We start from the raw sequence: 27,426 nt of genomic DNA on the forward strand, positions 1-27,426 counted from the left end.
ACCAGCAGGAGAGTGGGGTGGGGGGAGAGAAAACCTTTTGTAGTGATAATCACCCATTTTTTCATGGTTTGTATGTATAAAAACGTCTTCTGTACTTTCACAGTATTCATCCGATGAAGTGAGCTATAGCTCACGAAAGCTTATGCTCAAATAAATTGGTTAGTCTCTAAGGTGCCACAAATACTCCTTTTCTTTTTATTTATACAGTTTGTTTTATTTGGCATGTCATGGTTTATCCAGCTGGTTTAATTGGCATGTCCTTGCCTTCTCCTATTTGTATATCACCAACCACCCAAAGGAGGAGTACAATATCCTTTAAAATAATGTAGGAATATGCAGTCAAAATTACTACCAAACCACGGACCTGTTGTTCAGTCCTACTCTAAGTTCTATGGCTGTATGCTATCTGTTCAGACATCATAATTGTCCACTATACCCCACTCATCCAACACGAGATTGAACTAAAGACTTTCAAAACTCTGCCACTTAAGCTAAAGGAAAGTCTCCATTCATTGGCTTCACAAGTACGGCTTTTATCTTCTTACAAGGATAATCACTAAAAGGCATTTATTGCAAGTGCAAATACATACCTTACATTCTTGCCCCTTTAAAATTCCTCCTGTTCTGCAGGGTGAAATCTACTGAATCATGAGTTTCTTTAAAACAACCCCACACACAAAAAAGGACACCCCCCCCCTTTTAGCAGGATAGAAGGAATTTGAAAGGGCCAGCACCATTTGTTCTATGTTTATGATTGTCTAAACTCTATGATTAACAATCTTACTGTAATAACTTAGTCATGCATCATTAGATGTGCATTACTAAAATGGGATCCATAAACTGAACATCATCTTGTCTCATTGTTTATTCGTATATCAATAATCTTGGTTTATTGCAAGTTATTAATCAAAAATTGTATTTAGTATATAATAAATTAATGCTCTAGTAGGACTTTGGAAACATTTTTCTCCTAGATACATACAGTAAAAGATATTTTTGTCACAGTTCAGGGCAACTGCACCTTAGTCCACCAATGGCACCGTCTCCCATGCTTCCAGCTCCCTAGCCTTTGTCTCCCTAGGGCAGAGACCCATGTCTTTCTCCCTTCTCACTGGGGTTTTTCCAGGCTGTAAAGTTGCAAACCTGCACTGAGTTATTCCAAGCAAGACAGACAGCCTAACAGACCGCATCTGTGCTTTGCTTTCTCCTCAGAGGCTATAAACAGCGTAAATGTGCAGAGTTATAAATTGCCACACAGCTCTTACTAAGCAAGCACATTTATTTTTTAGGTGAAAGCTTTAAAGAGAAATCATAAACAATAAAAGAACCTACACACATGCTAAGAACCTTACCAGAGATTAGACCCTACTCCAACAAGGGCTCTCTGGTAGGCGATCAGTCCTTCAGGCCCCCACAGGGGTTTTCCTGTGGTTACAAGTTCATGACAGCTTTTGCTCAGATAAGCACAACATGAAAAGGTCAGTCTCTCCTTTATACAGTGTGGGCCTTAGATCTTTAGAATCAGGGAATAGGTAATCAGCAGGCAATGATTCTCTCCTCTGGGTGTAGCTTCAAAAGATTGAGTCCGAAGGTTGCAATTTGCATTCACCTCCTCTCAGGTATTAATGGACTCCAGAGATACTTAAAACTAATTCAGTAAGGATTTTATTGCAGGATATTGCAGGAAATTGCTCTTTGTCAACAACTTTTATGTTGCTTTTTTCTTGCATGTGCAGTGTTTTCATTGATATCAAGGGAAAATCCTTACAAATTGTGGCAGGGGGAAAGGGAGGGGGAAGCATACTGAGATCAAAATCCCCTGTTTGGTTTTGAAGAGATAATTTTATCCTTAAACTCTCTGAGATCCAGACGTGCAAATCACTGCAAATAGCTTAAATAATCTGCAATATATAATCCTGGTTCTATCAGATGCTGTCATGCAAAAACATTTCTTTATTTGGATTTTGCCATCTTCCAAAAGGTGTGATAGGCTAAATATCTATATCTAATTTATTGTGAGAAATCCCCCAAATGGGGCACAGGTTGACCCAACATAGGAAGGTTCATCCCATTTCACCAGTTTTTCTTATTCTGTCATCTAAAACATGCATATCAAAGCAAATTCCGTGAGTATTATTTTTTCCATGCACTTGCTGGAATAATTAGTCCTCTTGAGCCTCCTCAAATGTGCATCTCTGAGATCCAGATGCAAAATCTGGCACTTGGGGACAGGCTGTGGATTTGTGACATTTCCTGGAATACTTGGGGACTATAAACCCATGAATGGGTTTCAATGATACATGAATACAGTCTTTTCATTTCTGTCAGAGTATTTTTCATGTTTCGTCAAGGAAATCTGTCACCATTTTGTTCAGGCTAGCTGTCTGAAAGTTAGGAGGGGAAAGTAACTGCTCTGCATAAACTGTGAATATCTGTTCTCACTCCCCCAATTTATTCCTTATCAAAGCTTCTGTCTCCTCTAGGAAAGATAATCATAAAGGCTTATTATCTCCAGTACCCAACTCTGGCATCTATTTCTCATATTGAATCGTATCTTCCTACACGAGTTGTCTATTGAAAGCTATTAGTCAGTGTAAGTGCAACAGAATCAGGCCCCTCAGTAGTTTTTCTGTCTTATAACATTTAGCACAAGATAATTCCGTTCATTTTTTCGTGCTGGCCACACCACAGAGTATAAAGTGTAATATCCTGATAAATAAAAGTGAATGATCATTCCTACTGTTCTGTAACCTTTGGGTACGTCTGAATACATATGCTTATCAATCTGGGGACACTCTAACCTGGTTTACCTTTGACTGGTCAGTTCTGATTAGTTTATATTCTAATCCTGATACGGCCAATTCTAATGTTCTGTCCATATGTAGAGGTTTTTATACCGTGCCCATCACCATGGCATCTGAGCTCTGTTGGCCACAGGTTGCCTACCAACTCTTCAAAGTTTATGTGCTGTGGCTGCTGCAAAATATTATACAGTAGAATCTGAGGTACATTTTATGTTGACGACCCCGATATTTACTTGGCTTTTCATGTAGATTTGAATGATGGCATAATTATGCTGGTAAACTGCCAAAGAATAGCTGAAAGTGGCTGAAACAAAATTCCAGCAAGATGAAAGTTCTTGTTCTTGGCACAAGACACCTCTTGTCAAATGTCCCCCAGGGTGCCTCTTACCTTTCCGGGAAATCTGGTGGTTGTAGCATCTTCGGCCAGAAATGTAGGTATTATTGTGGAATTTCATTTATCCTTTGAGATTTACATGCCAAAGGTGATGTCTGTCCATCAGCTGAAGGAACGCTAAATGGAATAAATTCGTTTTTCATGTAGTTCTGAAAGTGGTGATGTTTGTGTTCATTCTTATAGCCTGTGAGAGAGAGCTCCAGCACTAGTAAAGGGTCTGTCTCCAACACGTATGAGCATTCCCCTACTACTTGTGGGTTTCATTGTTCCTTTCTTTCAACCTCTTGATAAAATAGGCACAAACATTTCCTGTTATAAATGGACTAAATGTATCTAATTAGTATGTGTAGAATAGGTGCCTTAAAAACTTTGCATTTGCTGTCATATGGTATTTACAGTTTTTGATGTACTCCCTATACTTAAAATAGGAAACAATAACACATTTAACAAATAGTATTTAAACTTTTTTTATTGGTCAGTGGCAAGGTTTTAAGGAAACCCTCTGTACTAGTTATATGCGTATTGATCATTGTAACTCATTTCAGGTTAGCCTTTTGAAATCTGGACTATGCGTTAAAGAGTTTAGATGATCTAAGATACTTCAGAAGGGCTTATGAAAGGCACAAAGCCAGGGTGATGTGTTTCACCAGTTCTCAGTGCTACATATGGATTTCATAATGAAAATGTTGTGTAATTCAGTCACATAGTGAAGAAAGAGAGATGGCCTCAAAATGAAAAATTCAGATTCAGTTTTCAAAAACCCTCCAATATTTGGATGTATTTGGATCCAGAGTTTTGGTTGAACCCATAAAGTTCCTTGTTTTTCAAACTTCACATGCAGATTTAGGTTTGGTTTTCAACTGCACCAATACTTGTGGGCATGTTGTCATCTGGACTTGTGGGTTGGCCCTTTCTGTAATGAATGTAGAATATTTCTACTCCAGCTTTACCTGCAATTTCTGTAATATATATTGCTTAATGTTTTTCTTAAAATCCATTGTTTATTTTATGAAGAAAGTCTTTTTCTCTAGAGTTTCCATATGTTTTCAATGGGCTTATTTGCCAATTACCTTTAAGGGTGGGATTTTCAGAAAAGTCACTAAGGCAGTTAAACATCCAACTCCCAGTGGATTTCAATGGAGTGTTGATTTCTAGACCCCTTTCAGAATTTCAGACCAAATTGCTTATGAGTAATGCTCCTTGCCTTACTAATGTGAACAGTCCCATTGATTTCATGGATTCAGTGAGACCTTATGGCTTCAATGGGCCATCAATGACACCTAACTTTTGTCATTCAAGTGTCACCCTGCACCTTCCACATGTAATCTTTAATTAATAACTGTGGTAATAATAAAAGAGGGTGTCATAACAGTGGTTATTCCAATTCCTTCTAATTCTTCAGTAGACTTGTATCCAATAAATTCCAGCTATAAATGTAGTGCAGCTGATTTGCTAAATATATTGTTGTCATAAGAAAATAGATGAGTAGCTAATAAAGTGGCTCACAGTTATCCATTCAAATTTTGGTTAGGCCAGAGCATTTAAAGAGTGATTGCTAAAACAAAGTAAGTATGTTAGTATGTGTAGAAACTACCTTACACAGTTTCTCACAGGACTAATTGACATGGGGATAAAACACTGATATCTCAGTTTTGATATTTTATAAATACTGTAAACTCAGTTTTTTATTGTCAAGTTGTAAGATCTTAATCCTGCAATAAGCTCCATTCCAGCAGACCTGTATGGCATGTATACTGCATGTGTTGCTAAAAGAAATAAGGTGTCTTAACAGTATCCTAGAGATGTCAGTGTAATTGAAGCCTAGAAGATTAAAAACACTGAGTATAAAAGGGAACATGTTTGCTCTTCATAAATTTATTAAGGTTTAAATTGAATTTCAGACACTTCGTTTGCTTTGCTAGAAGCATTGCAAAACGTAAGGTTCAGCTTCACAGGAGATACTGATCCAGTACTCCAGCAACACTTTCACAGTTCCCACATCGGACTGGGTCTGGGTCTTTCTCCCATTGATGTCAATGGCAAAACTCTCGTTAGCTTCGGTAGATTCAGAATTGAGCCTGGGAAGTTGAGAAGTGTGTGTGCGCACAGCCCACTGGTTAGTGTGTGTTACATGCCCCCCTCTGTGCCTGTCCAGGGAGGATATGAGTATAGCCAGTCAGAAAAATGTAAATAGAGCAGTTTTCCATTAAATGATGCAGTTTTTTCAAAATCTAAACATTTCTCAGGAACATGTCTTTTTCGACTAAATTTTTCATTGACGAAAAGGACTAAATAAATGGTTACAATAGTATTAAAATGTTTCTTTTTGATTAATTTCATTTTGACTTGTATACTACAATATTAAATTTAATATGATATTCTGTTTTACTTATGTATATTTAATGTTGTAAAACATTTTTTTAAAATGAATCACAACTAAATGAAATGTATCAATAGTTCTGAAGAAGAAAATTTTCAGACTTTTTGTTTTGTTTTGTAGGGAATTTCAAAATTTTGGCTTTTCATGCAGAATTGGATATTTTTTTAATGCCAGAATTTCTTGAGGAAAGGAAATTCTGGTTCTGTTACAGCTCCAGCTGCAGAGATGGGCTATAGCAGCTTGCTCTTTTAACTCAGGAGGTCCCTGGTTCAATCCTTGGTCTATCAGCGAAGATGGTGTCCATCACATGTACTTTGATTAATGCAGTACAATACAAAGAGTTTCCGGGGTTATGGATCTTAGCTTTAGAGAACAAAAGAAAGAGGTGTCAGAAGCAATTTGCTGAGACAGATAATAAGGAACCAGAAAAGCAACTGCAGAGAGGAGGAGGGAGAGAGGGAAAGGAACAGCCAAAATGGAGTCCTTTGAAGAATGAGCAAAGAGGGAAAAACACGGAGACTAAGGAAGTCATCAGCTGACCCTTCATCTTTTTTCCCTGGAGAAACTCTAAAGGTCTCCGGAAACCTCTGTATTCTGAGGGGTGGACTTTTGGAATTTTATCTTGGATGTAAGGGGATTCTTATTTTTTTCCCTGTCTCTCTGTGGGAGCACAGCACTAGTTCTTAGGTACAAGGTCAAAAGGTTGGAATGAGGAAGATGCCTTGTTAGGACTGGGAATTGCTTGTATTTTCATGGTTGTCAAACTAAAAAATTGCTGATGGGTATCTTGGTGTAAGTACAGAGCAAGTGTATTTGAAACAAATATATTTCTTCTATAAAACAGAAATATTGTAGTGTAGGATTTATATAAAATATCCTTGGGAAGCAAACTTTTCTGCAGGGAAAATGTTAGAAGTTACAAGTAAAAGATGAAGGGATAATATGGGACATTTTTAACTGGCTTAATGTTGGTGTCTCAGTGCTGACAGCCAGATCCTCATTTGGCATGAATTGGCGTGGCTCCATTGAACTCCACAGGGCTATGGCAGATTACACCCGGTAAGGATCTGGCACTAAGTGAAACGTATGAGATGGAATCCGGCTGCTCTCACTCTGAAAGCTGTCTCATTGGCTACTAGGATTTGGCTTTGTTCTTTCCATTGTTACCCAAAATTGAATGCTTATTGTAATGAAGGTCTATGTGTAATGCATGGAACCAGCGTAATACAAATACTGTGCCAACACTATAGCCAGCGTTCAGACATTGATAACTAGCACCTTTTCAACAAAAATTTGGTACACCTTTTATTAAGTGCTCCACTGGTTACCTGATTTATACTAGCTTTCCTCAGAATCCAAAGCTGTTAACCCAGTTAAAACACCTAAACTGCACAGCTGTCTTTTCCCCTGACCGGAGCTACTTCAAACAAGGGTTTACGCACAGTAAAAAAATTGGCATGCCAGTTTCCAGAAGAGAGAGAATTGTAATGGATGAATTCCAAAGTACTCAGAAGAGGATTTAGTTGCACAAGTGCTGACATACTAATACAGCGGGCCATCTGAGAACCTGTGAAACTTTTCCCCAGAACGGTGGGAAACATTCTGCAAGCGTCATAACAAAGAGCTGTGTTCGTCTTTGAAATCCTCAGTCGCTTCTTCTTCTAGAAGTGTGTGAAGCAGTGCTCCCCAGATGTGCCCATGATTTTCCTTTCTATTCAGTGCATTTTATACAGTAGGTTGCTCTGCAATTTTCTGTTTGTTCCGGTGATAGCAATACCAATGGCAGCACTTCTGACTTCTTGCATCAACTTGTAGGCTTTCGAACCTCTCCTGTTGCTAGTGTCAAATGCAGGAGAGAGAGATGACCTCAGACATTAGAGTAATAGGTTGGGAAGAATACAAGAAGGTTTATTTTTAAAGTTACCTGAAGTCTGTTTGATGATAGGTCTGGCTCCCAAATGGCAGCAAAGTCCGTGGCCAAAGTTCTGCCCTCAGGCACACGTCTGAAATTCCCAGGGAAGTCAGCATGAGCTGTGTGGAATCTGATGGCAGAACCTGACCCAGTGATTATAGTGAATATCTTTCAGTGGTGGACAAATTCAGTTTATTATGCTGAATCAGTTTCCCTGTGGAAAATGGGGAAAAAGGACAGCTGCTGGTGTTAAATGTCAGTATTTGTCTACAACTGTCAGACTGCTGGCATATATTTTTTTTCTACTCCTACTTAGAATAAGAAACAACTGCCTCAGATACCAGTAAATACATCAGTGCTAAATGTTTATGTAACTGTCAATAAATGTTAACTTTTTAATGATGACCACTGGAATCTGAACCTTTCTATCTAATTCATCCATAATGCCCTAATCAGTGTTTAAGGGCTATATCCTTCACCTTTACTTATGCTGACCAGTATCTAGTGCTATTTGCGGAGTAAGGTGCTAGGGAACATGAGATAACAGAATCTGGCCCTAAAAAATAACACTGTCTAAGTAGGAGTGATGTTTAGTAAACACGAGGTCCCTTTATTTCTTTGTCCTTAGTGCCTACCACCCTTCGCTACTATGCAGCATCCTTCTCTCATTGAAGTCATCATCAGCGTTCCCATTGACTTTAATGAGAACAACATAAAAAGAGATGAGTCTGAACTAAAATTGAATTTCTGCATACCTCTCAGTTTTGAGGAAAGAGGGGTTTTGGCATTTTGTAAACGGTTTCTGGCCCCAGATCAGAACATCTCTGAACTTTGGAGAGTTCAAAACATGGATCCAGATCCAGATTTTATTTGAGAACGTCTCTAGGCCTAACAGCTTTATGATGTATGTGATGAGCCAAAATCTCTGCATTCAGTCATGTGATTGATGCTGTAGGATAGTGAAAGCACCTTGAAGTAAATAACATGTGTGAGGCCTGTTATTGAACTGTGCTGAGACTGAATTAATTAGGTGATTTAGTTTTGACTAAGAGGACAAACCATATGCTGTGCACACAAGTTATAAAGGGGAGGGCGGGGAGTAAAGCGGCAGGTATTAAGAAATAGAAGCAAGCATTGCTGCATCAAAGCCATAAAAGGCTCTGTTGCTTGCATTTAAGTAAGAGGTGAGGGCAGCACAGTGTGACAGACATTCTGAAAGGCAGACCTTGGGTGACACCCATTGATTATAAAACAGAAAAGCTAGAGAATGGGGGGGAAGCAACACAGAAGATCCATGTCTTCTTTTGGGCCAAGTCTGCATACAGACTGTTTAATTGGAGTTTGGCTTTTGAGATTTAAATTAGAGGCTGAAAAGTGGAAGTGAGCATTAAATCTGGTTTAAATGAAAATGAGAAGGGGGAAAAACAACTTTGGGCATTTAAATGTGTGAGTGGAAGCCTTAGATCTCTGTCTTGTGAATAGTGGGGTGGCAGAACTTTAAAATTGGCTGTATTGGGTTAATTGAAATATAGATTTGTAATAACAGAAAGTGACAAGCAACTTCTGAGTGAGACTACCAAAATTCCCTTCTCTGGATAAGGCAGAAGAAACCTTTTTTAAAAAGGGGCATTTGAAAGGTTTTTGTTGTTTTTCAGAGTTTCTTTGAGGTTTCCCTTTAAAATTGTGTTTTATTTTTTAGCTTTAAGACTCAGCTAAAACACAGACAAAAACACGCACAGGTTTTGCCCCAGATGTACTATTCACCAGTTAAGGTATTTGTGGAAACAATACAAAATGAAACAGTGATAATCCCATTCATACCCTGGAATTTATCTGAGGTCATTTGATACTTACAATCATAAATCACAGGGATTTATCCTGTTTTCCAGTCGAAGGACAGACTATAAATTGGCATGAAAAATTTGCAGGTATTTCTTATTAACAAAGTGGCAGCATTCACTGTTCTGTGTATTCTGAAAGCCTCAGGTTCCTATGCCGAATGTATTATATGCAAACTACTCCTTTTAGAGTTAATGGTCATGTAAAGTCTATCACTAACACTCAGGCATACTGAACCCAATGATTGTTTAATATTCAGTATGTCCTAAGACAAAGGGACCGTTGTATTGTCCTTTGTGTGTAGCTTACCAGTTTTGGAATTATCAAGGATCCTGCAAGAGATTGTTTCTTATCTTTGTCAATGACCATGCCATAAGCTTACAGAGAATTCCTGTATTTGGAACAGTATATTGTGTCGCATAGAGCTCTACTGAGTACCAGAAGAATGTCTTTTGGTAGTATAGTTTTGCATCAGTGAAGTCATGGATAACAATCCATGAGCAAGTACATACATACCACATGTTCTGCAGTTTTTCCATGTGTGAGTAGCATGGAAAAAAGAACTCACAACTTTCTGCAATTAAGCTAAAGGGAAATCTCACTTAGCTGTTAGCAGATGTGTTTGTTCTGTATCCTTTTGAGGCCTGGCACTAGAAGGCTAATAAACCACTGGAGACAAATGAAGAGTTGAACATGTCTTACACATTCCGTACTATAGAGAACAGTACACTGCTCCCAAGGAGTAATTTAGGATGCTCTGGTCTCTTCAGAAATATGTTTTGTTTTGTTTTTTCCTTCGTAATGAATAAAGTCACTTTCCACATTTGGGAAGAGTAAAACTAGTTTTCTTCTGAATCTCCCCACCTTTTCGATTTCACCTTAATGGATTCAGAACATAAGATAGTGGTTTGCACACAGAGAAGTGGGGTTTTTATGAGTGAATAATGCCTTTCCAGCCTCCCCCCACCCCCATGTATAAGCCTCACCCACAAGCTCTATTTTAAAGTCAAATTGAACTGCTACAAACCCATGGCCTACAAATACGGCAGCTGCATCTTTTCCCTTTCATCTGTTTTCGCTTTTCTGCAGACTCCTGCAGAGTACTTTCCAACATTATGGACTTGGATCTTATGGTTAAAGAGGGTTACTGCTTGCTGACCACCCAGTGCACCCTGAATTTTAACACTGTCGATCCGAGCGTTTTTTTATGTTCTTTGTAAACTCTGAGGCGTAAAGTTTGTGTGCCAGATCAGCAGAGTCTGAGACTGCTTTTCAGGGATGAGCTTTTCAAATAACAAGTTCCAGGAGGGGATGTGTATCATATATTAAATCTATAGGCATTTTAAAAAAAAAACAACCCTCCTAAGTGTCATATGAAGAAATTCATTGTGATTTGTGTAAATGAATTACCATTTAATGAGATGAAGAATGTTTTTGTCCGTTTTTGTTCCAAAGGTTAAAAAAAACACTTCCTAAGAGTAATAGCTTCTTGAAAAGCACTCACAGTCCAGGATGATAAACCCAGTCTAAATATCCAGATATGTTGATACTGTAATGAACCTGCTGGCTCATTACTGGATACCATGTTATCCCTCCCAGATTCAACATCCAGTCAGTAGAGGGCTCCATAATCCCTAGAATATATCAAAGAAAAATATAACCTGAGATCAGAGAGACCAGGCTTGGAGGCTTGTTCACAGCAGGTAGGGAGTCAGGGCTGGCATATTCGTGGCTATGCTGTCCAATGATCAGTGTACATGATAGGGGAGAGTGCAGCAGTCATGGGCTGTGGCAGCCCTGAGGCTGCTGTGGCCCTCTTGGGGCATGATTTTCCCCAGGTCCCTGCAGACCTCAACAGCTTTTCATAGGGGCGAGGATTTGCCCCTTATTTCCTCCCCCGCAGCCAATAAAAAACTTTCTTACAAGTGAACATTGTGCTTCATATTATTCAGTGCATAGACAAGGCAATATAAGGTGTCAGTATAATATCTAATACAGAGATGGCCTTGAACAAGAACCCCAGAATTGAACAGCTCTAAACTTCAGAAGTGATCAAAATGCAGATCCATATTTCAGGTACGGGCCTTATTTGTATAAAGGGATAAACTGTCTACCTTCAAACTTTGGGGTGTATCAAAATCAAGATGAATTTTCCAGGTACTCGGTGCCCCTCTTCAAAACTTGATAGAAGTGGGGGCTTCTTGGCACTAGCCAGGAGGCCCATGAAGAAGTAATATGCAGGGCTGTAGTAAAGTAGGAGTGTGTGTTTGCGGGTTCCAGACTCTTTCTAACTCAAACTTCCAAACAAGGGTTGATTGTCATTTTCTACAAACAGACTTGGTAGGTTTACACAGCCCAGTCAGCTCCGCTACCACCCTTCCAAATACAACCCCATCCACCAAGTCTAGGATAATTAATTGTACTATCATCTATACATACCACTTGCAGTAAAGGAGAATCTCTATTAGCTGTCAGACGTATTAGAGCCTTTATGTTCTGGAGACAAAAACATTAGAGTATTTTTTATTATTATTATGGACTTTCTCCAAAAGTCCTCTTGCCTATGGAAGTCCTCATGCAAAGCCAGGATCCACAGTTTTCCAGGGCCCATACGTAATTTTTAATTATTCTGTGTCATGTAACCCTTTACTCATCATTCATCATCTCTTTCATAATGTAGCCCTTATAACCAGCCTGATGTAAACAACCGATTTAAACTGGGGCAGAAATGACAGAAAAATAATACAGTCGATCACAGGAAATCCAGCAATATAACATCTGTGTAGTATATGGTTTTCCAAAGCTCTACAAAAAGAGACTTTGCTTTCTGTGCTTTAGGATTTCTTTTGTCCCTGAACAATATTTGCAAGTACATTTTTTAAATATAACTTGGAATTAATACTAATTGGCTAAAGCTTTTACATTTAGCCAGCTAGTTCCTACCCCCAATACACTCAACAACTTTAAAACTTTTGCAGAGATGTTATGAAATTGTCCTTGTATGCATTCCAGTTTTGTTTTATTCTTTTCATAAGTTCATATATCTCATAAATGGATCTTCTGCATGAGCAATTTAGCATTTGCTTTCCAAGCCACGGCACAATAACTAAATGTGTATCTGGTCTTTGTCAGACATTATTACAAATTATGAGAGCTAGACAGAAATATATTATCATAGGAGTGTTCTTTTTTCTCAAATTAGGTTCCTGGAATTTCCAGCGACATCAGCTAGACCTATTCATCACAATTAGGATGTGTGCTTGCAAAGTAAGGCCTCGCTGACTTCATTGACTAACTATGGGTATGTCTTCACAGCAGAGAAAAACCTGTGGCCTGCCTGGGCCAGCTGACTTGGGCTTGCGGGGCTCGGGCTGCTTCATTACCGTGTAGACTTCTGAGCTTGGGCTGGAGCCTGAGCTGTAGGACCCTGCAGAGTGGGAAGGTCCCAGAGCTCGGGCTCCAGCCTGAGCCCAGAAGTCTACTCAGCAATGAAACAGCCCCGCAGCCTGAATCGGCTGGCATGGACTCACTGCGGGTTTTTCTTTGCTGTGTAGATATATCCAAAATGACCTTTGTTTCAGGCCCTAACATGGTAGCACCCAGAGGCCCCAATCAGATTCACAGCCCCAATGTACTTAGCAATATACAAACACAAATAAAGGCAATAGTTCCTGCCCTGAAGAACTTATCTCAGTTTTCCACCTGTAAAATGGGGGTAATACAGTACTTCCCTACCTAACAGAGGGGGTTCTGAGGACTAATTCAACACATTGAGCCACTATGAATGTACAAATTGGGTTCAATCCAGCAAAGCATGAAGGACATGCTTTAAACAGGTGATTAGGTGATTTGATTCTCTTCTTGGTTCTACCACAGACTTCCTGTGTGAGCTTAGACAAGTGATGTAGCATTTTTGTGCGTCAGTCTTGTCATCTAGAAAAAGAGACTGACTTTCATGGGGCTGCTCACATGCTTAAAGTTAAGCAGGTGCTGAAGTGCTTTGTTGGGTCAGGGTTACGGTGCTCAGCAGCTTGCAGGGTTGAGCCCATTGTAACTTCTGATCATTTTTTAATGATGCCAGATACGTTTACATGCTCATTTATGGTACAGACAATTCTTTAATGTATGTGTAATTTGAAAATGTGCAACATCGGGTATGATTTTTGTGTTTATAAAGAATATCCACTGAAATTCCTTTTAGAAGGATTTACAAAAGCCTTTCCTCAAGTTATTGTGGGTAAAATCTGTCCTTACTAAAGAGGCTCAGGGATTAGACAGATTTATTTTCCTTTCATTGTGAAGCCATGTTTTAAAGGCCAGCCATCTGAAGAGAGCACCATTCATGCTTGGAGAACATTCCAAAGGTTACAACTTCCTTTTTTCCTCCTGTGCTTGTTTTCCACAAGGGAGAAATTCTGTTACCTATTGTCCGCTAAGACTGAATGAATGGCTTAGGGTCAAACAGCTTCAATGGTGGACCATTCAGTTTCAGCCACACAGAGCTTTACAAATGTTCGGCAGAACAGACAGTCTCTTTCAGTGAGAGGGTTCAATCATATTCATGCTCAAAACTCCTGCTTCCAAACCCATTTTGCGGTACACGCTGCAATCAAACTGCAAATTGTCATGTTGCTCTTTGTTCACTTTTCTTGCTCTGTGCTACCAGGTTCAATTTGTACTCTTTTATTTGTTTCTGAGCTGTGTAAATCCCTGGTGTCTCAGCCAGGATGTGAAACATACCATATTATACTAATATGTTCAGGACCACAAGAGAGGCTCCGTTTGGGTTTGCTTATTTGACTGTTAAAATATGAGATGCTTCTTTCTGAAGGCTGAATTGAAAAGAAACCTTGTCCAAAAAATCGTCAATAGAAGTTTAATATGTTGTTCATTTGCTAACCCTGAACTATATCCCACCTCATTCACAATCAATCTAGGTTCCACACACACAGTTATTTGTATTAGCCTATTTTTAATGTTATCGCATCAAAGGGCTAGATAATCATATCTAATGAAATGTACTTTTTATTTTATTTAGTACTGTGTATTTGTGTTTTATGGGCCTCGTTACAGGTGTCCATGGCATTTACCAGCATTACAGCATATAAATGGTAAAATACACATAGCTGAACAGTTGGGATGTGATCTTATATAGGAAGGATGGCATGGAATTGTGGTTAAGGCATAGGGCTGGGTGTCAGGAGGACTGGGTTCTAATGCTGGGTCTGCCACAGATTTCTTGTGTGGCCTTAGACAAAGCATGTAATCTCTTTATGCCTTAGTTTCCACACCTGTTTAGAGCATCAAATAGAAGATATACTATACGTGCAGAGTATGAAACAATGAGACCACAAGTACCCGGTGCTACATTATTAATCACAAATATATGCACAGTTATACAGTGCACCATTGTTACATACAAATATAACGGGTGTTATATATATTTTGTATTCACAACATATAGCAGAATTGGGTATTTGGGCAGAATGATTATACTTGCATAGATATTCAGGAGTTATTTATTCAGTATATAAATAAGAGACTGACACTTTCCTAGATATACGGCAATTTGTGCTTACTGTTTGCTTTTCAAGTGTTACAATTATGCTCGTTATGGTAAGATTAAAGTAAAGTATGGTAAGCTCTGATCTGTCCCACATCTCATATTTTGTTTAGCCACAACATTTCTCTAGGCTTTTCCTCTTGTGAGTTGCAATGTGTTGCTGGTAATATTCCAAATAAATAACTCGGTTTGTTACTTTGAAGATTTGGGGGAACACCTCCCAGATTATAAAAGTTGGATATTTAATCAAAGTCTATTTTTCAGGTTTGCTGAAAGCTTAAACATGACTGACCAAATTGTTTGGATCTGTGAGTGGAAAAAATGTGTGATTTGGGTGTTCTGTTTACTTACACCCTTTCGTGCTTGAGCTTCAAACACAATCCAGGAAGCTATTGTGTAACTATTAGAAAAATTAGCAGACATTATAAGAGACATTCAATCAAAAGAAATGATGGTGCAAAAACTGTGCCTAACCCTGGGAGAAAGGAGAAGAGCAACTTGCCACCAATTCAAAAATCAACAGCAATGACAAATTCACATGGGAAATAATATTCCAAATACACTGTGAAGCTTTCCCTGTTTAGACTGTAGCTACCTCTGTTAGAGACCAGATGATTCTATCTCTGCTTTTACACTTTTGTTGACATAACAAATGTTGCCAGAGTGTTCTTGAATTGAACTGAATGTGCCGATAAACTATCAGAAAGAGATGGAGAGAGAAATGCCAGGGATGAATCCAGTGCAGGAGGCACGAAAGCAGTTGGCTCTCCCAGTGAAGGAACTCTGGCACTACGTCTGCTCATGTTTGCTTTGTGCTGTAGTCAATGATTTTTAAACTGTTTAACTACAGCTCTGAAATACACCAAGCTGAATCCTCTTTACTACTTCACATTAAATGGAGAATTTCTGCAGCCGGTGCTCAGTGCACTTCCCCATCTGCTCGCTCACCACATAGCTCCATAGGCAAATTCTTTGCCACTCCATCTGCCACCCCAAATGCTAACTTCTAGAAAATCAACACTGAAAAGTTCATGTTGCAAACTGATTTGCAGATTTCTTTTCCATTTCACCAACATTTGAATTCTGATGTAGAAGCTGTTATATTTTTTCCCGAAACTGCATACGTATAATACCACTGAAATGCAGGCACCCCTAGGGTGGGAGGTAGCCAAAAGGTGGACATTGTCATCATAGCCCTCTGGTGCGCCCTAATGGAGATCACCAGGGAAAATCCCTACCAATGGGATCTGAAATGTCGATAGAGGACCTACAGGAAGTACTTACATACCATAAACTGCATGAAATGCAGTCTCTCCGTCACTGAAAGGTGTAAAGCTGGCTGCTAATTGAACCTGCAATTCTAGAGAACCTTGGTATTTCAAATCTGCTGCTTAAGCCACTAGTCCATCCTACACTAGAAATGGATGTTTTGAACTGCTGTTGCATTTAACTCTGCAAATCCAAAAGGTCTCTCATTAAACTGACTGCTAGAAAGATGGAAGTGAAAAGTGTTTAGGGAAAATGATTGTATGTGTGTGTGTGCATGCATGTGCGTGTGCGCACCAAAGCAGCATCAATATTTGTAACAAAGTCTCACATCTAGAAGAGAAACTAGCCAAACTTCTGTACCTCTCTTGTCTTGATGGCAGCAGTGGAGACAAGGCTTAAGCTCAGAATCACTGCAGCGCCACATTGTTGTAATTTAACATGGTGCCGTAAATTGTGGTAAAACATGCTATTACATTTCCAGTTCACCAAGCCTGTTACTAAGGTGATGCAATAATTTTACTCCACAAGTTAAAATTCTGAAATTCTTATTTAGTAAGAGCTCTAGACATTTATGGCCGGATTTTCTGAAGTGCTAAGCACTCACAACTTGAGTCAAAATTTATGGCAGCTGCAGGTTCTGAGCATTCCTTAAAGTAATTTTTTAATATTGTATATATGTTGTAATTAGAATGTATCTATAGATAGATAACTATAAACAGAAAACTACAATAAAGCCTCAGTGGTGCAGAGGACCTTATTATATTTGTCTTCCATGCACAAGTGAATTTCACCCAGCATGCAGAAGTAGTTCTTGCAGAGCCTTAAAAGATTGTTGGCTCAAGTGGAGTAGGAAATGCTCTTGACAGATATCAAATAGGAATAGAGATATAGAAAATGGGTGGACAAGGTCTCTCACTCCTCTCACAAAGCTAATAGTGGCAGAAGTGGCACATAAATTTGAGTCAGTTGATACCGCTGATCTGAAAGCAGGCTTATCGGGTAAATTAATTAATATGAAAGGTTCTTTATATGAAATCCCTGTGGAGCTTGGCCATATAAATATAACATTGTTTTATTTGTGATTTTTTGCTATTGATTGGGCACCATTTACAAGATGCTTTGCTGCTTTCCCTGCAGGATAATTCTCATTGCGAGTCTTACTGCTCTGCCCCAGGCCTCAGTAAATAGGCTGCCTCATTAAAAAGGGAATAGTGATATTATGGCCGTGACTTTGTAACACCACCCAACGCTCATATTTGACATGATTGCTGGCCTCTCTAAGTGCTTAATTGATTCAGGAGAACTGGAGGCCAGAGCATGGAAATCCAAGGGGCAAGATGAGGATCAAGGGTGAACAAATTTATGACAAGCTCTAAGCAGCCTGAGGGAAATTAGAAATGCTACTGATCTCTGAGGTACCTCAATCAATTCAGTATGGTGTACGGGGGGGGCAACATGGGAGAAGGGCAGAAGCAGAGGACAGACTGTAGAAAAAGGAGAGAAGATAATGACTAGATAGGAACAGAGGCCAAAAGTGCCTGTGGAAGGGGAGCGTGGGGTCAGTGGACATTACAGCGACCCTTAAATTGCAGTACCAAAGAAGAAACAGGCCCATTGCTACACCATAGTTTGCATCGAGGATTCCGCCCACCACTGCACCTGCCAAACCTGTTCAGAGACCCCCTGCGCAAAGCCTGTTTACTTGTTCTTCGTGCACAGGTCAGGGTTAGGCCTGCTTTGTATGGTGGTAGTGACTGAGCTCTCTGGCTTTTTAAAGTGCTGTTTGCCACTCTATCTCCTAAACTTCAAATTCAGAAAATCCATCCAAAAATGTAGGGAAAACAAAAGGGCTGTACTAATGAGGTCCCATTCCCCTTAGCCTTGCGAGACTGCAAGTACTGTGAACAACTAGAGTACTGAGCAGTCGTGTATACCACTCTTCGTTATCCTGTGTGTGGCTGCTTATCCATACTTTTATCGTATTTTTGAATCCTGTATATTTTGTACTGCGGATAGTGTTGCATACGGACTCGAACCATAATATCGACGATATGTATAATGGATTTTTTTAAAACAACTAAGGCTTAAATGGTAAAGCAAATTACTTTCTAATCTATGCAGAATTTAATTGACTGTATTGAACCATAATACAAATTAAGCCGTCGCTGTAATTTGTTCTGTCATACTGCAGCCCTCCAAACAATTTGATACTTCATTTATAAATTGGTAAATGGCTCATAGAAGCACTCAGCAAAGATATTGTAAAATTGTCAAATCACAGCTGAAGGAATGGATCTGGGAGGATAATAAACTGGGGTCCGATGAACACCCCTTGAGTGAATTATGAAATACTTGTTTCATATGCCCATCATCCTCTAGAGGCAGGATTATGTCATCATAAAAGTCCTGAGGATAAAAGAGAAGGAGAGAGAGAAAATTAGAATGTGAGCATGAGTACTTGAGTGTGGAACAAGAGCTCCAACTGAACAATGGGGGGTTGGCTTTGTTTCATTTCTGGTCGGGGCTATGGAACAGTGTTTAAGAGTAGTAACTGAATGCAAGCAGTATTATAAAATTCATTGGATAAAGAAAATATTTGCATCGATTAGTCATATTTTACAGGCCAGATTAAATTAGCGTCTGGTGGATTCTCCTAAATTAATCACAATCTATAAAGATCGTGTATTTGTAGACTGACTCTGTTCTTTTGTTCTGCTGGCCATTTCTAATTTCTGCTTGAGAAGAGAGAGACATCTGGCCATATTCTCCATCACTTTACACCAGTGCAAAGTGGGGGTTAAATGCTACCATATCTGATTAGCTACAGGACATGATTCTGATCTCCAGTTTTATACAGATTTTACTCCATTGACCGCAATGGGGTTACTTCCCCAACAGTGTAAGTTTATGGTAGAGAAGAATCAGGCACATACTTATTAAGTCAAAACTTTAGATTAAGTTAGTTGAAAATTAAAAAAAATAAATCAAGTAACTCCTAGACTCACCTAGGTTTGCAAAAAAACAATTTCAAATGATTATGTTCATCTGCATTTCAGTACAACTGTATGCACAACATTTCATTTTATGTATGTGTTCCAAGGCTGGACGAAATTATGACACTTGTGCTCAGAATCTCTCTCTGACTAATGAAAACTTCTTGAGAGCAATCTTTCTAAACACTCCATAAAGCTAAATATACAAAAGGATAAAGCTGCAGACACCTTTACTTACTTTGATACCAAGGCAATATTGAGCATCATCACCAATTACAAATGTAATGATTTTAGAACCATTAATGAGGGTTTCCAAATAAATTAAAATGTCTCCATCTGGTGTCTTGCCTTGTAGATGATATTTTTCCATGTCAGAATAATCTTCAAATCTAATTCTACCAGGAACGAGTTTAATTTCAGTGCAAAATGCTGCCTGGCGATCAATAAAAAACTTTTATTTAAGAGGAGTCTGAGATAACATTCTCTATAATATACAGCATTTAGAGAAAGGGGAACATTTAATTTCACTGTTACAGAGAGCATGCAACTTGAGCTGAGAATAAACAAATAAAATCAATATCCCTATATTATATAACTACGATCCCATCGTCAGTTTTACATCATTAACACATTGGGAAATCGGCATCTCTCATGAACAACAGCCATCTAAAACCCAGCCTTGTTCAAACTGAAGTCAATGGCAGTACACCCATTAGCCTGAACATGAGCCATCTTGAACCCCAAAAGTTGTGTGACACTTACTAACAAAATGAAAAAATATCCAGTCTTTTGTCTTAAAAGCAGTCATCTCTATCCTATATGTTACATTTCCATTTTAATTTCATTCTCCATTTCTGCAGCAATCTCATCACTCGCACCCCTCTCACACACAGACACATACTCGCTCTGTTTTCACACATTTCAAAAAATGTTTTTAAACTGTAAAAATAACCGATTGTTTAGAGCTCAGGGTACCATGCTGATTGTCCATATGTGTTTTTTCTCAAAAAGGGCAGGAATCTGATCCTCCAGATTCTGAGGTTCTGTCTGTAGTTGAGAGTGGTATTCTTTTTAGACTGTAAAAATGATCTACTCATCTGAACTTCTCACTTCCTACATGTCTCCTGCTCTTTACAGTCTGGAGGATCAGATCCTTTTTAGACTGTGAAGAGCAAGAGACGTGGGAAGTAAGAAATTCAGACAAGTAGATCATTTTAGGTAAATACTTCGAGGACAGACATATAAAGGTGTTGTCTGAACTCGGGGTAGCCCTGACTCAATAATTGGTGTAGACGGGGACGTAGTAGAGGGGTTTGGTTCAGTTGGTGCAAACCTTGGCTTGCCCTTGGTTACGCTTAAGGGGTCATCAGTTGTGCTACTCTTCTGTACTCTAAGCTCCGTCCATGGCATCCCTCTCTACGTGGTCCAAAGAGATGGGCTTGGTGCTTCCATGGACAAAGGGACTGCAGTTTATATATTTGCCTCTGCAGCTCCTATATTGTCTCTGGACCTGAGGTAGACTATGGGGTCTCAGCCCCTTTTATACAAGGCTTTATAAAGCCTTTTTATTTCAGAAGGACTTTGAAAGAGGATGCTAGTTTATTTACTGCATTAAATACAGCTGTATAGAAACGTTCACAATTAAAATGAAAAGCCATGCATTTGGGTGCTTTCATATTTTCTTGTGACATCAAAAACAGGCCTTTCATACACAGTTTTGCAACAAAATTTGCAAATTTTTCAGACAGAAATGGGCCATTGTCAACTAAAAACCAATCCCTTTTCAAACCAAAAAGGGGGAAAATTTCACGAGTTTTCTAGAAAAGTAAATTTTTGCCGCTCCAAGGTTCCCTGAATGAAATTCTAAAAATACAATTTTATAGTCTGATAATTTTGCAATTGATTCCATAGGGAGTAAGATCAGGCCGTAGGTCCCAGTCCTACAGTCAGTGTGGCTCTCTGCTGCCATAGAAGTCCTCCCACATGGATCCAGTAAGAGGCTTGGAGCCATAATCCTGATAATCAGATAGGTGGTGCTTGTTATTTTATAAATTTTAGTCATAAAATCAATTGCTAAGGTGCCTAGAATACTTTCGTAGGTCGGAATTAGGTAATAATATCATACTTTTATTGAATTATCTCTCACCATAAAGTATTGGCAGAAACGTTTATGCAAAACATGAACACAATACTTAAATTGGTCAAAACACTTGTTTAGAGATCGCCTTGGTACCATACTGATTGCACTCTCCAAACATTCATTCATTCATTTTGACGGAATGGCTTTTTAAAATTTGGTAGACATATGAAGCCACAGGTAAAATGTGTGTCTTGAGAATGAAATTATAGCTTAAATGGAATGTTTTTATAGATGTGTTTTGGTATGCTTTTTTAATAGCTACTACAGCACCATCATGCAGTTCATGAAATTTCGTACATTGCAAAGGATATCACAGACCACCGAGCCTTTGGATATGTGTGTGGAAAGGAAGGAAATCATAGATTTGTGGCAATAAAAACCGCCCAGGCAGTAAGTATCAAATCTTTGTCATTTTCTATAGTTTAACTCACTTTGAAAGTTATGTCTATTATGTTGCTGTTCAAAAGGGCATGCTAGCTTGTTTGTGCAAAATACATGCTGTCAAATGTGTCTGCATAGAAGTCCTTAGATGGAGGATTAGCAATACCAGTCTGAGAAAAAGGGAATGTGCTTCACCCTTCTTAATTTTTCTTGATGTATTCCTTCTAATTAGTAATTATTTTCCTTTCTAATTAAATTAGATACATTGACGGAATACAAATAAGTTTACGTATATTCGTAGACTCATTTAAATAGAAAATGAATAGAAAACAAATAGCCACTTAGCATAAAATCTGCCCTAATTTCATTGTATTAGAAACCACCAATAAATACAAGCAATGCTTTCAATACTCATAAGTATAATTATCATTAATCTACAAATATAATTAGTTATATAGAAATGAACCTTAGCCTAGACGCAATTTTCTAAACTAATATAAACAAGGTAGAAATTAAGTCAGTGTGAATTTCCTTCTCTTGAAAGATAGCTATCACTGTTCTACCAACAGGACCCCGGGAAAAGTCGTCTTTCCTTTATTAAAACTTACTTACTGTTTTTGCTTCAATAGGCTGAGCCTGTAATTCTGGACTTGCGAGACCTGTTTCAGCTCATTTATGAGTTGAAACAAAGGGAAGAAATGGAAAAAAAGGCACAAAAGGACAAGCAGTGTGAACAAGCAGTATACCAGGTATCTATGTGTGTTTAGCTTATTGCCAGTCAGAGGATAGTGGTAGGGGTTTCAGACGATAGTGGTAGGGGTTTCAGGATCATGCTCCACACAGACAAATGGAAAGGTAACAGCTCTCACTGTGTCAACGTAGGGTTAAACAGTGATGGAAATTGTAACACTGGGAAAGATGAAAATCTTAGAAACATGAAATGATCTACTCATTTCCTATCGGGAGTGTTGCTTTGAATTAGAGTGACAAATTTTAGTGGAAGCCAGCATGTTGGATAGATCTGTTTTAAGAGTGACTGGTAATTGTAGCACAGTTCAAATTTTGCTTCAGAATGTGTCATCTTAAATAAAATCAGACAAGGTGCAGCTTTGATTAAAAGTTACCTTGTGCAATAACACAACAGTTATCTGTTAACTCAAAAAGAAATATCTATTTTTAACGTACAATGAGCTCATTTCTTTGCTGTCCTTTAATTTCCGAATACAGTCTTGTTTCTCTGCTGTTTGTGTTCTTTGCTTTTACTGCCTGTCCTCTTTGCTGTAGACAATTTTGGAAGAAGATGTAGAAGATCCTGTGTACCAGGTAATTTCTGAAGCTGTACAGATTATGTTTCAGAAATAGTTAGATATACATTATCCTATTTTCAGACACAGGCTACCGTTGTAACAAAGTACTGCTTTTTAACACATTTTAAGTAGAGGGAGAGTTTTAATACATTTTAAATAAAGTAGTACTTAATACATTTTAAGTAGAGGGAGAAAAATCTCAAAGCAGAATATTTACTAGAGACTAAGTTCTAAATAATAATACTAATATGTAATATTACAATATAGGATAGAAACATTAAATATTAGTTTAGAATGTCATTTAGAAACTGAATTGAAAGTTTTCTCTCCAGAAATAATGACACATCTTTGGGGGAAATGTAACAAAAACATAAGCTATTTTGAAAACAACAAAGAGGGTGAAATCCTGGCCCCATGGAAGTCAATGGAAGTTTTGCCATTGACTTGCCTGGGGCCAGAATTTCTCCCAGAGCATCAATATTTGTATCAGGGGGAAAAATGGAATTGACTACTGTAACCAGTTGATTTGCTGTATTCGCAGTTTGGGTCTTATTAAATAATAGAGCCTAACTTTAAAGCCCAACGTTATTCAGACTATGATTTCTTCCAACTTAATGGAAAAGGTGATGAATTTAGAAATACACCAATATATTTACATCCAGCAAGTTAGTCAGATTTTTAAAAAGACGTCAGCTGTTGTGCATACTCACTCTAATGTTTTGCTGGAAACGTAGGATCCTAATAATGTGAAATGCTATTTCATTTGAGGCTAAGATTTTCAGAAATAATTAGAGACTTCAGGTGCCTCTATTTTTGCATGCCAGCTTAATACACTTTAAAGGAGCCTGGTTTCAGGAGGGTGAGCTTTCAGTGAAAATCAGGCCCCGTTGAAATGCCCCATAGGAGGCATCCAAAATGGAGACAAGCTTAATCATTATTCACTTTTGAAAAACTTGTCTAAAAGTTTTATTTTGAAAACCCTAAACAGTAAGGACTGTAAAGCCGTAACCTAAAAAAAGTAAAGCAAAGTAGCAAACTATTACTATGAAACTTGTGACATAAGTATCAAACTGTTCTCTGAGTTTTGGTTTAGCTTTCTTATTCACTACTAATAAATGTGTGTGTGGGCGGGAATGATGGTTATGCAGCCCAGAGGCCTGTTCCTGCTTCCATTGAAGTCCATGTCAAAATTCCCATTGACTTCAATGGGAGCAGAAACTGGCTTCAGAATTTCAGAGTAACAGCCGTGTTAGTCTGCATTCGCAAAAAGAAAAGGAGTACTTGTGGCACCTTAGAGACTAACCAATTTATTTGAGCATAAGCTTTCGTGAGCTACAGCTCACTTCAATGAGCTGTAGCTCACGAAAGCTTTTGCTCAAATAAATTGGTTAGTCTCTAAGGTGCCACAAGTACTCCTTTTCTTTTTGGCTTCAGAATGTATCCCTAGTGAGAAAGCAGCAGGAAGTTGATCTAATAATCATTAAAGAAGAGCCAGGTCTGGTTTTTTGCTCTTTCATTAAAAATAAAACAATATAACTCTGTGCTTTCCAGCAAACCAGTTATCGTTGTGCCAACCTATACTTTGAACCTGTTTCCTTAATACCTGCCTGTGTTTTTTTGTTTTTTTTTTTTTAATCTGGAATTCCAAATTGCCTTTTTTCCTTCTGTTTCATCTTTGACCTTTCCTCTTTGGCGGCTGATGTAATAGTACATTGTGTTTGAGGCTGGACATGAGCCAATCCGTGAGCCTGAAACAGAAGAAAACATATATCAGGTATAAAATGGCTACATCTGTATTACTAGTGCACCCAACGCAAACATTTAGCAAAGCACATTTCATAGACTGAAGTTCACTTTTACTAGTTTTCATTCACCATGACATTTCATCCTCATTCAAGTTACATAAATAATTTTCACAGTCTCAGTATGCTTTCAAAATGTATCCACTTTATCTTTGGTAACTGATGTAGGGTCCTAAACATTATGCACTCTGTATAGTATGACAAATAGTGGATTCCTTTCTTTCCTTTCAATCTGCAATGTTTTTTATAACTGCATCCAGTTTTACAATGTGCATACACATACACACACAGCCCAGTCCTGCATTCTGTACTCTGACAAATCTCCCATTGATGGTAATCTAAAATACCCCTTTTGTCATTCAGTCCATCCTCCAGGGGTCAGTGCAGGACTTATCAAAAGATTATTTAATTCAGTTTAAATCACAAACAAGAGCATATCTGGAGACAGAGAGATCTCTGTTCTATTAAAAGAAATTACAACCAAAAAATCAAGATTTCAATAAATCCTTCTTAGGGTGGAGAGTTATAAAGTGCCCCAGCATTTTGCTGGGATGTAGTATAGGTTGATCTGGTTGTAACTCAAACCTTTAAAAACAGACACAAGTTGGGATGGAATGGAGGAGGAGGGGAGGGAAATTAAAAGAAAAAAAGAGAGTAATGAAAGAAAGAATGAAGAAAAGAATAGAAGAACAAAGGAACAGAATGGGATTTAGGCCAGAAGAGAGAGGAGTAAGAAGGTGGAACACAAGTAAATGAGTGGGATTTAGCACATTCTGTAATTTAATCATTGGCTCATTAAGTTCATATGTTCATTTAAGTCTACAAGCTGTGTTGTTCTCTCATCACTAACTAAAATAGGCTATGTAGCCCGCTGCCAGTGCGGTAAAGCCACTCAGGGTGAATGTATTTTCCTGCACACACAGTGTGTTAAGTTTGGAGATAAGCTAGGACAGGGTCCTCAACCCTTTTCTTTCTGAGGGCCCCCCAACATGCAATAGCCACGGCTCACCTGTGCCACAAGAACTGCTTTTCTGCACATCCTGCAGATTAAAAGCCAGGACCAGTGTTAGGGGGTAGCAAGCAGGGCGATTGCCATGGGGCCCATGCCACAAAGCTAAGTTGTTTGGGCTTCGGCTTCAGCCCCGAGTGATGGGGCTGGGGCTTCGGCTTTCTTGTTTATTTTGGCAGACTCCTGAAACCTGCTCACATCCCCTCAGGGGGCCCTGGACCCCTGGTTGAGAACAGCTGAACTAGGACACATGGTTTGAAGTGTAGTTGCTGTCTGAAAAGTGACCTTATTTAAAATTCTCTCTGTAAGTGTCATACTCCTGCTTACCCCATAATTTTCATATCAAATGCATGCAGTCAGCTTAAGATATTTTGACTGGTGGTGACCAAAATGCAGAGCTGTTGAGGAAGTCATAGAATATCTGGGTTGGAAGGGACCTCAGGAGGTCATCTAGTCCAACCCCCTGCTTAAAGCAGGACCAATCCCCCATTTTTGCCCCAGGTCCCTAAATGGCCCCCTCAAGGATTGAACTCACAACCCTGGGTTTAGCAGGCCAATGCTCAAACCACTGAGCTATCCCTCCCCTCATAAATGTATCAGTGAAGCCAGGGAAGGAAGGTGAAGGGGATCCCTAAGAAGTGTTAATAGGTGGCTGAAAGGGAGTCCTGGTCAATGGTATCAGACAAGGCACTGAGGTTGAGAAGAATGAGAGAGAGGAGCCCATTCATACAAACGGCAGTTGCCTTTCCAGGAGCGATGGAAGCCAGACCAGACTCAGTCAAAACCATTTGTTCTGAGGGACCTAGAGAATGTGAATGAATAACCATTGTGTTTCCAAGGTTTTGCTAAAATGGAAAGAAAGGATGGTAAACCAGGGATGAGATCTGTACTGATCTGGACGTGCTGCCTCTGCGTCACCAGTGAATTGTTCAAGGCTTCATTTGATAGAAGCTGGACATGGTGAAAGTTTTCTTTTCTAAGTGGTGGCAATGAAAATCATGCCAGTTTCACCTGTGATCCCTTGTACTTCTCTACGTTTACTACAGGCAATACACTGAATATGGCTAGCACTGCGATTAGCTAACCACAAATCTTAGTTAGTTATCTATTGCAATAGACAAACACTGAAGTATCACCACAGTAGAGTTTCCAATGGCCCTGGCACTCTAGTCTCAATGTCCCTTATGATTTCCCTAGCTGCTGTAAATCTAGGTGCTCACAACCTTCCGATTACACTTACATCATTGAAAAGGCTGTTTCTTTTACAGGTCTTGATGAACTCAGAACCAGTCAGTTTAGTATCATTAGTAAGATTCCTCTGAACTAGATTCTTTCTTGTTGCCTAATTCTTTCTGTCTCTTAGAAGTTACTGTTTCTGTCCATACTTAACTATGGGAATCTTGCAAGCTCCTCATTGACCTGTAACTTAAGCACTCTGAAATGACACATCCTCATTGCCTGTAATAAGCAGTGTACAAGACAGACAGGCCACAGCGATGTTTTGACTCAAGGCAGTTTCTCTCTGTTGTGGCTGGCTCCCCAGGAACAAGTGTCCTCCATCTCAGACATTTTGTTCGGTCTTATTCACACCTTCTTTTTGTGGTGCCATCCTGCTTTTCCTACCTAAGGCCGT

At 38.9% G+C, this 27,426-nt stretch overlaps 1 protein-coding gene and 1 long non-coding RNA gene across 14 annotated transcripts in view; one reads left to right on the top strand and one right to left on the bottom strand.

Moving 5' to 3' along the window:
* DAB1 (DAB adaptor protein 1) overlaps positions 1 to 27,426 on the top strand; it is a 667,553-nt gene that overhangs the window by 585,909 nt on the left and 54,218 nt on the right. For 7 of the 13 annotated variants that reach the window (XM_043520670.1, XM_043520671.1, XM_043520673.1 and 4 more), the window contains 4 exons: positions 21,553 to 21,684; positions 22,305 to 22,424; positions 22,960 to 22,998; positions 24,691 to 24,756. In XM_043520670.1, coding sequence (XP_043376605.1) covers positions 21,553 to 21,684; positions 22,305 to 22,424; positions 22,960 to 22,998; positions 24,691 to 24,756 — 357 coding nt within the window. The remainder of the gene's footprint in view (positions 1 to 21,552; positions 21,685 to 22,304; positions 22,425 to 22,959; positions 22,999 to 24,690; positions 24,757 to 27,426) is intronic. The other 6 variants (XM_043520678.1, XM_043520675.1, XM_043520677.1 and 3 more) reach the window with 1 other exon arrangement.
* Positions 14,306 to 27,426, bottom strand: part of LOC119566937 — a 44,854-nt gene continuing 31,733 nt past the window's right edge. Inside the window, exons 4-6 of the long non-coding RNA XR_005226529.2 lie at positions 24,586 to 24,730; positions 19,393 to 19,583; positions 14,306 to 18,567 (exon numbers count right to left, since the gene is read on the bottom strand). This is a non-coding gene — a long non-coding RNA (uncharacterized LOC119566937). The remainder of the gene's footprint in view (positions 18,568 to 19,392; positions 19,584 to 24,585; positions 24,731 to 27,426) is intronic.

Source organism: Chelonia mydas, chromosome 8 (assembly GCF_015237465.2).
Source record: "Chelonia mydas isolate rCheMyd1 chromosome 8, rCheMyd1.pri.v2, whole genome shotgun sequence".
Taxonomy (NCBI): Eukaryota; Metazoa; Chordata; order Testudines; family Cheloniidae; genus Chelonia; species Chelonia mydas.